Raw genomic sequence first — 13,838 nt, forward strand, 5'->3', positions numbered from 1 at the left:
CTCGGTAACGTTTTCGGTCGCATGTCACGTATATCCGATGGCGTGGGTCGAAGCTGACAATATCAATCACTGGATTGCCTGGTCCAGATTTAATTGTTTAAGGCCGCCGTCACACAGCTTTAATATTGGCGAATGACACATAATTCATCTCGTGTATAGCCAATTAATCGAGTTAACAAATATAATTTATTCATGTACTTATACACATGCACAATGAAAAAATATATATGTCTTCCTGAATATATTCCTTGCAATATCGATCATAACATTGCAACAAATCAAAGAGCATGATATGTAACAGATTCATGACCTTCAAGTAGCATATGGCATATTACTTCCACTCAACAATGTTTACTTTTCTGATTATTGTCGACAGAATACCATGCCAATATATTGGTAGACAATTCCAATACCATATATGGCGTACATATCTGTTCTAAGAACTTGCTCTAATACTTTATCCTGCTACAGAGGTCGGCCGAGATCAATCACAGTTCATCTTTCTTATGCGAATATTGAATTTGCTCCAATACTTTATCCTGCTACAGCGGTCGGCCGAGATCAATCAAAGTTCATCTTTCTTATCTGTATCTTGAACGACCTCAATGACAATCTTCCCTGTATTTTTATTTTCCTCCATCATTTTGTGGGCATCCCCGATCTTCTCCAGTGGGAATGTTGTGAATACAATAGGCTTCACACTGCCCGACTTGAAGTGTGGAAGCACCTTCTCTGTGAAGTTTCCAACCAGCTTAGTTTTGTACTGAAAAAAGGAATACGAGTAGGTGAGTGAATTTCCCTTTACATAACACTTTGCTGTATGGCTGAAATAATGCCGATGCGACGATAAATTTTAACTCACTCACTCTCTACTCAACACTTAGCAATAATTCAGCTATATCTCGGCGGTCTGCATGTTCCCGCACTAAGCTGGAATTATGGAGTTGTAGTTTGGCTAGACTAATGAGTCTATGCCATCAAAATCGCATAACGAAATCGACATCTGGTTCGTAAACTGCTTGCAGTTTTCGGTCGATTGCAGGATTTGCAAAGCATGTGTACCGCCAGCTCAGAGTCAACAGATATTTTCCAAAGCTTTTCATGTTTCTAATCAAGGTGCTCACGTGATTTGATGCACATCGCGAAGTAAGACCCGTTTCATTACAACATCGATCTTGAATATCATTCTGATCGTCTTGACTGGGCGCCGCCATTTTGTTTGGAGCAAATGCAAGTGATATGAGAGGTGGAATCTGATTGGTCAATAGGAAGGACATAGAAGGCATATAACTAGTAATAACCACTGATGGCGAAATTACAACCTGAAGGACATATAAGGGATATAACTAGTAATAACCACTGACGGCGAAATTTCAGCACTATAAATTTGGCATTAGTCGGGACTAGTACAAGTTGCTGTATAACTGCAATAATCTTGAATGCGACATTAAACCCAAACTCATCTCACCTGGACCAATTCTTTATCAGAATCCCCACAGGCAGACAAAGCACTAACAGCAAGAGCAAAGAGACGTGTCGACAATGACACACTTTCAGCCAAGTTAAACATTTGACAACCCGAACCTCACAAGTCTGCTCTTACAGTAAGCACAGGGTACTCGGTATTTGGGGATTCAAACCCCTATTCAGCAGGTCTTGGCATCACTAAAGCAGGCAACTACGAGTATACTCATCAAATTTTGGAGCCTTAGACCACACGTCCGCTTGTGCCACCCTTAATAATAATCTGCAAATACATTAGCATGTTAATAACACGAGACATGCAAGGATGGCAAGTAGAATGTCAGTGATTTACTGTCAGAAGAGAGGGCTATCAGTGTTTGACTATCAGAGAAAAGGACTGTCGGTGTTTGACGGAGGAGAGGCCAGTTAGTATTTGACTGCCAGAGGAAAGGACTGTGAGAGAAGAGGGTTGTCAGTGTTTGACTGTCAGAGGAGAGGCCAGTCAGTGTTTGACTGTCAGAGGAGAGGTCAGTCAGTGTTTGACTGTCAGAGGAAAGGACTGTGAGAGAAGAGGGCTGTCATTGTTTGACTGTCAGAGGAGAGGCCAGTCAGTGTTTGACTGTCAGAGGAAAGGACTTTGAGAGAAAAGGGCTGTCAGTGTTTGACTGTCAGAGGAAAGGACTGCGAGAGAAGAGGGCTGTCATTGTTCGACTGTCAGAGGAGAGGCCAGTCAGTGTTTGACTGTCCGAGGAAAGGACTGTGAGAGAAGAGGCCAGTCAGTGTTTGACTGTCAGAGGAAAGGACTTTGAGAGAAGAGGGCTGTCAGTGTTTGACTGTCAGAGGAGAGGCCAGTAAGTGTTTGAATGTCAGAGGAAAGGACTGTGAGAGAAGAGGGCTGTCATTGTTTGACTGTCAGAGGAGAGGCCAGTCAGTGTTTGACTGTTAGAGGAAAGGACTGTGAGAGAAGAGGGCTGTCAGTGTTTGACTGTCAGAGGTGAGGCCAGTCAGTGTTTGAATGTCAGAGGAAAGGACTGTGAGAGAAGAGGGCTGTCATTGTTTGACTGTCAGAGGAGAGGCCAGTCAGTGTTTGACTGTTAGAGGAAAGGACTGTGAGAGAAGAGGGCTTTCAGTGTTTGACTGTCAGAGGAGAGGCCAGTCAGTGTTTGACTGTCAGAGGAAAGGACTTTGAGAGAAGAGGGCTGTCAGTGTTTGACTGCCAGAGGAAAGGACTGTGAGAGAAGAGGGCTGTCATTGTTTGACTGTCAGAGGAGAGGCCAGTCAGTGTTTGACTGTCAGAGGAAAGGACTTTGAGAGAAGAGGGCTGTCAGTGTTCAACTGTTAGAGGTGAGAAGAGGTATGTCAGTGTTTGACTGTGGAGGAAAGAACTTCAGGATACTTGATTCACACAAACCTACACATCCTGTCATTTCCTACCTCTAGAGATCGAGCACGGAGTGTGGTTCCTGTAATGGACACTCGCTTACGCAACAGTTTCGCCAACACGTCACCGCTGATCTGGCCACCACCTGAAAAAATATCCTTTATAAGTACTGATACCCGTAGGAGGGAGCTATAATAACAGCACTATTTACCTCAACTCAATTGCCTCAACTGAGATCGGGAAAATCTTTTGAAATCTTCCAAGTTATCAGGAGTGTCCAATGGCTGTGTTTTTTCTTAGTTTTACACTTGGAAAAAGTGGACCTAGTGACTACACCAAATGTTTGATGGGTGTCAAAAGGGCTGTCTTAGATAAATGCATTGAACTTCATTCTTGAAGTCTTTGACCAAAGCTAATTTCAATAAGACATGCGGTCAGAGACAAGTGTTACATAATAGTTACATTTTTCATTAATTGTAGCTATAGGTTTGTATTTGATCACGTTACTACCAAACCTGCACATAAAATGCAAAGCCAAAAGCTAAGTTGTCAGACCTTTCATCAAGGTTTCAAAAACATTTCCTTCAGTTCAAGATCTGTCCTTTTCAGTATGCCAAAATATCCTTGGGTCAGTTGAGCATATTGTCACATAAATTATTCTCATACACAGGTGTTTAATTGTAAAAGTATTGAAAATGAAGAAATATGTACAGGTACAGATACACTATGCCATTAGCTCACTTTTGGTAAATACATTTCACAGACAGAATGTATTTTGAATAACTGATGCATAGATCTATACTACAACATAATAAGAAAGAGAATTTATGGACGTCAACTTCTTTATAATGAGGAACACAACGTTACGGAGTATATGCTAAATCCTTCATCAGAATGAAGGAGTTAGTATATACTCCGAAACGTTGTGTTCCATATAATAAAGAAGTTGACATCCATAAATTCTCTTCCTTATTGTATCACTTCTAAATGCCTTTCAAAAACCTGTAACATTATAGAAGCCATATTCATACACAATAGTGACCTTCAACAATATCATGTTCTTTAGATCGACTATTTGAAATTATTTGTTGGCGTGTTATATGAGTTTCCGTCTTGATGCAGTGATGCCGCCTGTATATTCACAGGAACTGTTATCTGTATTTGTAGATGAACACATTTTACTGCCTCCGCATCTTGATAACATTAGGGTTACTCCGTATTTCTCCATCCATACCCATCAGTCCGTACAGCACCCATCGTCCATCAGTTGCGATGACATTCATGTTCTGTTCATAGTAGGACCCGCCCACACAGTCCAGGATGACGTCAACTCCCTTGCCTGTGGAAGAGGAACACATGCTAAAAATGATGCTGGAGTTGTAATTGACATGTAATATGTTATCGATCAATTACCTTCGTGTGATCTTTCTCACAGCACAGACGGATGGATATAAGTCGGTGAGTCAAAGATTAGATAGAAAAGCTAATTTAACAGTGGGTGACTGAATATTGACTAACAGCCCTGTCAGTTGAATACTCCCCAGGAAGCTGAGAATGAAAATCTAGTGCACACTAATTCACTGACTGGGGAAATAATAATGGTTTTTTTTATGTTTGCATATTATTTCTGGATTCTGTAACGTATGTATCAGAAACTCGTCACATGTCTCACCTGGCCATTTCTTTTGTTTGTTTGTCTATCTGTTGTTAAATGCAGCACTCAGCAATATTCAGCTACATGATGGCAGTCTGCAAATAATCTGTCTGGACCTGATAATCCAGTGATTGATATCATGTGCATCGATCCATGCAATTGGGATACAATGACATGCATCAACAACGTCAGTGAGCCTGACCACCCGATCATGTTCGTCGCTTCTTAAGACAAGCACAGTCATCTTTTACAGCAAGCATGGGTTTCTGAAGACCAATTCTAGCCCGATTTTCACGAATTTCTAATAATGTAGCACTATGAGCATCCACTTGTAGAATGAAATGTGTTAGTAGTAGTAGTAGTAGTAGTAGTAGTAGTAGTAGTAGTAGTAGTAGTAGAATCCTATAATCCCTGCCAGGTGACATGTCAATAAATAGATTGGCTACCAGTGACATCTATCACATCTGATTGTCTGCTCTGACATCCCTCTCATTGTAGTTAGGAATTAAAAATTTGAACAGCCCACCTACATGTCATTCACCCCTTTAAACAATCCTTGATCCACCTCTGTGGTAGCATCAGTCGACAGGTTCTAAGTGATTTAGGTGCTACTAGTTTTCTAAAAGTTGAGCCAGAGATAGATCACTTATAATTACACATTCTCCATACAAGACTGTAATGCACATAGTCCTACCGTTTGTTGCATCCAGAACCTTCTGGCTGAAGTCCCCCTCCTTGTAGTTGAAACCTTTTGAGGCCCCAAGGGACGTGGCAGTGGCGATCTTGTTTTCCGATCCTGCTGTTACTATTGACTTGGCACCGGCCAGGGATACCAACTGAATGGCAGCTGTCCCTACACCGCTTGCTCCTCCGTGAATCAGCACAGTCTCCCCCGTCTGGACCTTGCCTGTTGGAGAAAGATGTGCTAGCTTACATCACATATTAGTATGTTGTCATACACAAAGGTACTTCTACATCAGAACTAACTACCAATACAGTGAAGGAACTGGTGTGTTGTCACCAACATGTGCATCTACATCAGAACCTCTTACCGACAAAGTGCAGCAGCTGGTATGCGGTCAGCCACACCTCGGGTATAGCTGCAGCGTTGATGTAGTCCATCCCTTCTGGTATTGGCATGAGGAGTTTCTCTGGACTGGCCACATACTCCGAGTTACCTCCCCCTGAATACAGGACTTGTATTGTGTATTGTTATGGATTGTTCTCATGGTGCTGTTTTTTATTTAAAATATCAAATGGCATTTAAGTGTATATGTAACTATTGTGAGCTTGGCGTCTGGAAAGCTCTACCCGACCTGACAGACAGAAATCTTCTATATTCTTTATTCTTATTGGGGCGGTCGGGTAGCCTAGTGGTTAAAGCGTTCGCTCGTCACGCCGAAGACCCGGGTTCGATTCCCGACATGGGTACAATGTGTGAAGCCCATTTCTGGTGACCCCCGCCGTGATATTGCTGGAATATTGCTAAAAGTGGCGTAAAACCATACTCACTCACTCACTCACTTTATTCTTATTAGACAGGGACAGCTGTCACAATTTTCAATGAAATGAAGGCATAATAGACAAAGATGATTGAAAATTAATGGAGATCAATAATTGATTTAGTGTTCAACAATTAGGAAATGTAGTTTTCTATCCACACAAATGAGTACCATCATACAGATTGAATTACCAGCAAGACCCTACCTGCCAAAAGGGACATAACTCTATCGCCAATCTTCCATTTCCCTGAACATCCAGGTCCAAGACTTTCCACCACGCCTGCGGCCTCTAGACCCAAAATGTCACTCTCTCCTGGAGGGGGTGGGTACAAACCCTTCCTCTGAAGCACCATGTATGTCATATAAACATTCTTAAATGAAAATATTCCAATGAAAATTTAAATTTGGTTTACTTCTTCCTCAAAGCATATTCCCTTATGACCCAGGACAACCACGCAAAAAACTTATTAAAAAAATCAACAAGGTTGATTGATACGTTCTTTGACTCACATAAAAGAAAAGTGAAAGTTTTTGCTGTGGACATTACATGTTGTCATAGAGGTATATCCACAAGACAATTTGAGTCAATTTGGAAAAAAATTGTTTCGCTGCGACAAGTCAGTAAAATAAGCAGGAGTTTATGACAAACTTGTCGAACGTGCATTGATCAAGATCTTGCAGAAAAAGGATTAATAACGCCAAAAGCCACAAAAAGTGTACAACACAACGGAAGTAAGACCCTTTCTGTGCCACTGTACAGAAGTGGGCAGCAGAGTTTAAGCTTGGCAAGGAGAGCCTTGAAGATGACCCCAGTCCTAGAAGACACACCAGAAATGATCCAGAGTGAGTGAGTGAGTGAGTTGGGATTAACGCCGCCTTTCACAGTATTCTAGTTATATCACAGCGGGTCAGCTTTACGTTGGAGGAAAGCCCGAAGTGATGCAGGTCTCAGACGTTTACCACTTCGGTGAAATCCACGAGCATGGGTATGGTGCTGACAAACCTAGAAACATAATCGGGGCGAACCGGGATTCGAACCCACAATCGTAGGTTTCTGGCGTGCCCAAGGGACGCAACTCTGCACATCGAATCGTGGCGCCTTAGACGACGGGGCCACCCGTGCCCCCAAATGATCCAAATGTTGGGTTCAAAAGCCTCTGATATCTGATCAGGCACAACATGACTCGTGTTAATCCAACTTTGTTTGAAGCTGACCCAGAACGGTCAGACACAACAGACTTGTGACTGTGGATGAAACCTGGGTTCACCACTTACAGGGTGAGTCCAAAACAACAATCAAAACAGCAGAAGCATTTGACATTACCACCACCAAAGATGGCAAAGAAAGTATCATCAACAGCAATGGGTATAGCATCCTTCATGTCGTATGGCTTATAAGGGTGACATCATGGTGGACTACCTTGAAAAGGTCAGACAAAGACAGAGCATATAATGTTGCATTTTTTAGGTAATTAACGGGATAAAACAAAGATTAAGAGACGTGTGAAGCTGAGAAAAAGAGAGCTCTTTCATCAGAACAAAGCGCCTTTCCATCGGGACAACGCTCCAGTTCACACAAGTCATTGCCAGGGTTACAATCCACGAGTGTTGCTTTGAACGCCTTCAGCACCTACCGTATTCTCCTCATCAGGCTTTGTCAGACTTCCATCTTTTCCAAGATATGAAAACAACGCATGACGGAACTCTGTTCTACTAGAACATAGCATAGTAGCAGTGGAGGGAAGGACTTCTACGAAACTGGTGTAAAACCCATCCAACATCATTTGAAAATATATCATTTTGATGTCCTTAGGTCAAGTATGTTAAAATGAGACTCAGTCAACCCTCTTATTTAAAGGTAGCCCTTGTGCCTCCACGACGAGGACCTAAAATCGATATTTATATGATTTAGGCCATTTATGGAACACATATACAAGTTTGGAGTTGCTACAGGGTAATTCGAGATAACCCCATACCAGCCATTGCTGCCACTTACCTGCAAGGTGTCGGCCCTGTTGATGGCGGTAGCATGCACCCTGATAAGCACCTGACGCTCCCCAAGAACAGGCCTGGCTACCTCTGCTACATACAGATTCTCGGGACCTCCCTTTTCAAACTGAGCTGCTCGCATCATCTGAAATAATACATCTTATTGACAACTTGATTCCTACCCGAGAACTTTGGTTTCCGGTTATTCTTAATCATCGGCTTTGGTACCCGATTCCAGCAACGTTTCGTCCCTGGACTTAGATACCTTTGGACACCGGCTCTGGTTACCATTGGTCTTCTTTCTTATAAACATTTGGGGTCCGATACTAACTACTGTTGGTCTCCATTTTCATTTGTCCTTGGTCTCCTGTTTTAACTACTCGTTCCTCGTTTGTTTCGGGTCAAGATGGTGTCTCAAGTGTCTCACACTTGTGGTGAGAGACGCCAATGCTCTAAGTGGTATGCTGTATTTACAATTAGTGAGGTAAATTCTACACAACAAAATGGCGGACGTCACAATGGAAACTATGTTAGCAGGATGCAATCACCAGTGAAGTTTGAGTAGGTCGGGTAATGGTATACACTGTTAACCTCTGTGTTAATGTGTGTTAAACATACACGGAAAGAGATATGAATACATTTTTTTAATTTGAAGTTTATGCGATATACAGCTTTTCCATTGGACAAGGTGCCGGTCTAATGACCGCGAAACATTCTGACTTCCATACATTTTCACGTTTTTTCTTGACGGACTGACGGACTACTTCCACAATCCTGGGGATACCCCTGAAAATCCCCTAGCATTCTGATTAAATGCAGAAGATAATTTAGACACCTTAATCTTGAACTTAGCCTTTTAGCATACATAGGGAAAAGTAAGGGAGTTTCACAGCATGCCCATTCACAAATACCCTGTTACGACCCATCCATGTGAACGAAACGAAGAAATACACAGTCAAACTATCGACTCGACCCGTGCCTCGACTGACCGTGACTGTCTACAACAATCGGGGTATTTATCTTGATCTATTTCACACATGATTATAATCACCTTTACATAATCGGCTAATTGATAAATGATGACTAGCACTTGTAATCGCCACAGGTTCATTCTACCATGAATTTGGAACTTACTCGAATCAGAGGCTATGAAATCACAATGAACCCCCTCTGATTGAAACAGCTGGATTGACGGCCGCATCATCAACTAATATCCATAGAATAGAATTCCTTTTTTCAGCCACTTTCAGTACGCATATTTAAATATTTATATCAATAATTACAGGTTACAAAACGCAAAGTTGCGGTTACTACGATATTCAAAGGATGTGTGGTATTTCAGTTCTTGCATAAAACACGATAGAAATCTACAAAGAGAAAGTTTTTGGACGTTCTGTAAAAAAAACAGTCCCGGTCTGGACCAGATAATCTTGTGACTGACATCATGACCATCGATTTACGCAAATGGATCTTTACAGGTAAATAGAGGTTATCACGCGAGTGTGTTTGGCCATGGTAAATATCCTGCATTAGGAATAAACATTGTATTTAGCGAACCTTGGCGAGCTAAATACATAGTGTTTATTCCTAATACAGGATATTTACCATCCCTAAACACACAAGCGTGATAACCTCCTTATCATATGTCATTCTATAATTCTGTGCTTGAAAATCGCTTTCCCTCTCTCACAAACATTTTCCTGGAATGCGCGCATTAATATTTATTACGTCACAGGGTAAGTGATCTGTCAGTCGGACAGTGACAGTAGCCAATATAGTTCCAACTGCAATCTGTTTCTTGTACAGTGGCGAAGCAACATATACGCAAAACAACAATTGTTTTTCCTTGCATTTCGCGGCAATCCATCGGTCTGTCCGCTAGAGTAACTGCCCTTTGTCAAAGGGAACATGTACCGGGTGAACTTCAAACACCTTTATAACATCAGCATGTATATATTTTGGTTGAATATTGTCTTACGCTGCAGTCAGTAATAATCCAGCTTTAACACAACGTTGTGTAAATAATCGAGTATTGAACAGAAAAATAAAGTTATTGATGTTATGAGTACGATAACATGCAATACACCAAGTCACCGAGCCCGACCATCTTGTTTAGTCGCCTCTTTCATGTACAAGAAGCGATAGTGTCGGGAACTATTTAACCAGGGTCCCCAAGTTCTTATAGAGCAACACTTGTACGAAAACTTGGGGTAAGACTAGAAATATATACGCAATTCTATGAAGGTTTCTCTGAGGAGGCCTATTACAGGAAAAACGGTAAACGTACATTTATCCTATACCGTATTGCGCAATGTTGAATTTAATAGACCAAAAACTGCAGATGCATTTGACTGCTGGAAAGAAGCACACATGGATGCAACAGCGTGTGGTTCAGAACCTGAGTTTTAGTAAGAACTGATGAAATACACCTCATGGTCATGACTCCATAGAGGCAACATATTTTATCAGTGCAAAGACCGACGACAACATTGCCACTGGCAGAATTCATTACGGACAAATATCACCATCAGAATAAACCAGAGCTCATATATATTGTCTATATCTGTCATCATTTACGAGACATATAATAAATACACCGAGTCCCCTACTCTATCCTTTAGGACGCTTCTTAAGACAAGCATGGGTTGCCGGGGACTTATTTTCCAACCGTAGCATATAATACAAGAAATATTATGCGTTTTGGCCTAATGGCCAAGAAAATATTGTCTTATCATCAGTACACACCTGTCTTACCTGTTTTGCCATGTGTGTGAACAGTGTCCTGCACCGAAGCATTGCAGTGAACCACGGACTGTAAACTCCGACACTATGCACATCAGCTGGCACATGTATCAGTGTGTCATACCGTGCACACCAGGATGGGAATAAAAAGTGGAAGTAGGGAGCGTTTACTTGGAAAATTGCAATTACAGTAAACTACGGTTATAACGAACTCAAAGGGACTACTATTTTTAGTTCGTTATAATCGTAGTTTCGTTTAAGCATATATACAGCATAACTACAGCAAATAGTCGGGACTAAAAAGTTAGTTCGTTATATCCGTCAGTTCGTTATACCCGTAGTTTACTGTATTCAATAATGGAAAGGATGGAGATCACACATGTCCTTTCTCGTTGTTTCTGCTTCAAATGCACATCCTCACATGTTATGGGGAGAATTACGGAGCGACATCAGTGACTGATGTATTACGATGTGGCAAGAAATATTCACACCATGTCCTACATATGTTCGTGAACTGACATTGTTGCACAACCTTCAACTGGTATTGACCCGTGAAGATCCGGGGTAGAATAGGTCTTCAGCAACCCATGCTTGCCGTAAAAGGCGACTATGCTTGTGGTAAGAGGTGACTAACGTGATCGGGTGGTCAGGTTCGCGGACTTGATTGATGTCATCGTATCCAAATTGGGTGGATAGATGCTCATGATGTCAATCACTGGATTGGACACGTGTTTGCATTTGATATATATCCAATGATGCCGGTAGAGAGATAATGCATTGAACACGTGTTTGCATTATATATATCCAATGATGCCGGTAGAGAAATAATGCATTGGACACGTGTTTGCATTATATATATCCAATGATGCCGGTAGAGAGATAATGCATTGGACACGTGTCTGCATTTGATATATATCCAATGATGCCGGTAGAGAAATAATTTACATATACTGTAAATATTGAAATATAAGGGGGCCTCCAACTTAATACGAGTGCTGATGTTTATGCCGGTAGGGGGATTTTTAACAGGTTTATCTCGTGCAGAATTCATTGGGAATTTGACAATATTTGTACGTTGACCAAGATCACCGTCAGTATATTCCACAGTTCATCCAAATGTATGTCTGTCGTTATATTTCTATTCACGCTTTCGATTTTAATAATACAACATTTTAATTTTTGTATTGCAACTATTCCTCATATTAAGAAATGCAACGGGCAAGCACTCAGAAATAAGTATTATATTAAAATAACCTCGTGATTTGTGTTGGCGTGTATTTTATAAAGGGATTTAAAGCCTCTTTTTCGCTGAGGATTGTTGGGTTAAAAAACACCCGAAATGGCGCCAGAACACTGACAAGCGTCTTATTTCTCTCTGCCCCTCCTGCTAACAGTCGACCCCACTCCCAGCTGTTTTGCATCGAATCGGTTTTGTTTTAAACATACTTTTCATGATAGTTATACGGATTGACTGAAGCTGTCCAACTTAACACCTTCTCCATGTTATTTTCAACATTCAAATACGATATGTACAATAGGAAGAATGTGGGGACAGGGACGTAGAATAGAATAAAGTTAAGAGTAATGTAACTTATTACAATTAAAGTATTAAATCTTTTCATATGATAAATATATTTTGTAACAGCATTGACATTATTACGTTTTTAGTCCCTGTCATCGAAAATTATTTCCGGATTCTGTAACATATGTATCAGATGTTCGTCACATATCTCGCATGAGCATTTCTTTTGTTTTTTTGTTTCTTTGTTGTTAAAGCCACAATCAGCAATATTCCAGCTATATGACGGCGGTCTGTAAATAATCGAGCCTGGACCAGACAATTCTGTGATTGGCATCATGAGCATACGAGGTCATGCATCAACCAAAGTCAGCGAACCTGACTACCCGATCCCGTTAATCGCCTTTTTCGGCAAGAATGGGTTGCTGAAGACCTATTCTAACCCATAGCTACCACTTCCTTGTCACCTGCTCCTACTTGGAGAACTTCCCTGACTCGCCAGTAGGCAGCCCAGATTCTACCTATTTGTGCCAAGCTTATCTACCCACATGTTATCAGTAGTAACGTATATATGTGTCGGTAACGTGGATACCTATTTCACTGGTCATAATGTCCTAGAATAGAATTACAATGTTAACATTTATTTCTGAATTTAATTTATAAAGCTATTTTCAACAAAATACAAAAATAAATAATAACTAACAATTTTGTCTCTTTTAGAAAAAAAACATGCAAGGGAATTTCACTGGAAAAGATAGTGTTCTGTGGTCAAATCTTGGTCAATATTCAAAATATCGGAAAAGTCGGAATTTCGATTACATTTTGAAAATTGACGACTGAGTATTGATCATAAAAATGTGTTTTGTTTAATTTGGCTGCCGCATCGCCGTCGTCGGACATATTATACCTTTCACGACATACAGTATTTCCTATATTCGAAGCTGAGTCTCCAGTACACGCCGGGCTCTAATTGACATCCGGGACATGTCCCACAAAACAGACGCCGGGTCTCTAATATACTTATATACATTCATATTTTTTTGGTTATATTTACCGTTTTCTGCATATGCACCCTTTGTGCGACTTGAGAATTTGTGATTCAGTAAGGTAGAGAGTTGCCTGGTGCCAGCATTAAACAGAGTAGACGACGGGCCAAAGACCAGCGCGAAGTTAATAGACGCCCTGGCATCCAATTGAGTAAATACGGTAATATCTGTTCACTTGAAGATGTAATTGTTTTCTATATGTGTAATCAAACCCTGATATGTCCAGTACATTGGTTAATACATAAGGGACCATTTACGTAGTGCTCGCACAGAACACCTGTTCCCAGTCGTAGCTATGCATGCGATAGAATACGACAAATGAAGTCAACTTTGACCCCGTTACAACTCCGATAATTGGTGAATACTGACCATGTTGGTTGCGGTGTTGACAGCGTGCGTAAAGAATAACACACATACAATGAGTCTCTCGGCCGTCACGTGTACTTCCACCATGCGGGTGTCCACTGTTGAAAGACGGTCTATCTGATAATCAATGTTATTCTTCAGAGTCAGTGGGAGTTGAAAACATCAACGTGTTGGG

At 41.1% G+C, this 13,838-nt stretch overlaps 1 protein-coding gene across 1 annotated transcript; it reads right to left on the reverse strand.

The window, feature by feature from the left end:
- Window positions 1-209: 209 nt before the first annotated feature.
- On the reverse strand, window positions 210-13,838 carry LOC139474128 (quinone oxidoreductase PIG3-like). Its single transcript, XM_071257004.1, has 8 exons — window positions 13,667-13,838; window positions 7,998-8,135; window positions 6,207-6,342; window positions 5,552-5,683; window positions 5,194-5,406; window positions 4,080-4,184; window positions 2,899-2,990; window positions 210-763 (listed from the first exon to the last, which is right to left on the reverse strand). Exons 1-8 carry the CDS (start codon window positions 13,748-13,750, stop codon window positions 566-568), a joined length of 1,098 nt encoding a protein of 365 aa, XP_071113105.1. The 5' UTR covers window positions 13,751-13,838; the 3' UTR covers window positions 210-565.

This window comes from Haliotis cracherodii, unplaced genomic scaffold (genome assembly GCF_022045235.1).
Source record: "Haliotis cracherodii isolate W230 unplaced genomic scaffold, xgHalCrac1.p SCAF_3, whole genome shotgun sequence".
Taxonomy (NCBI): Eukaryota; Metazoa; Mollusca; class Gastropoda; order Lepetellida; family Haliotidae; genus Haliotis; species Haliotis cracherodii.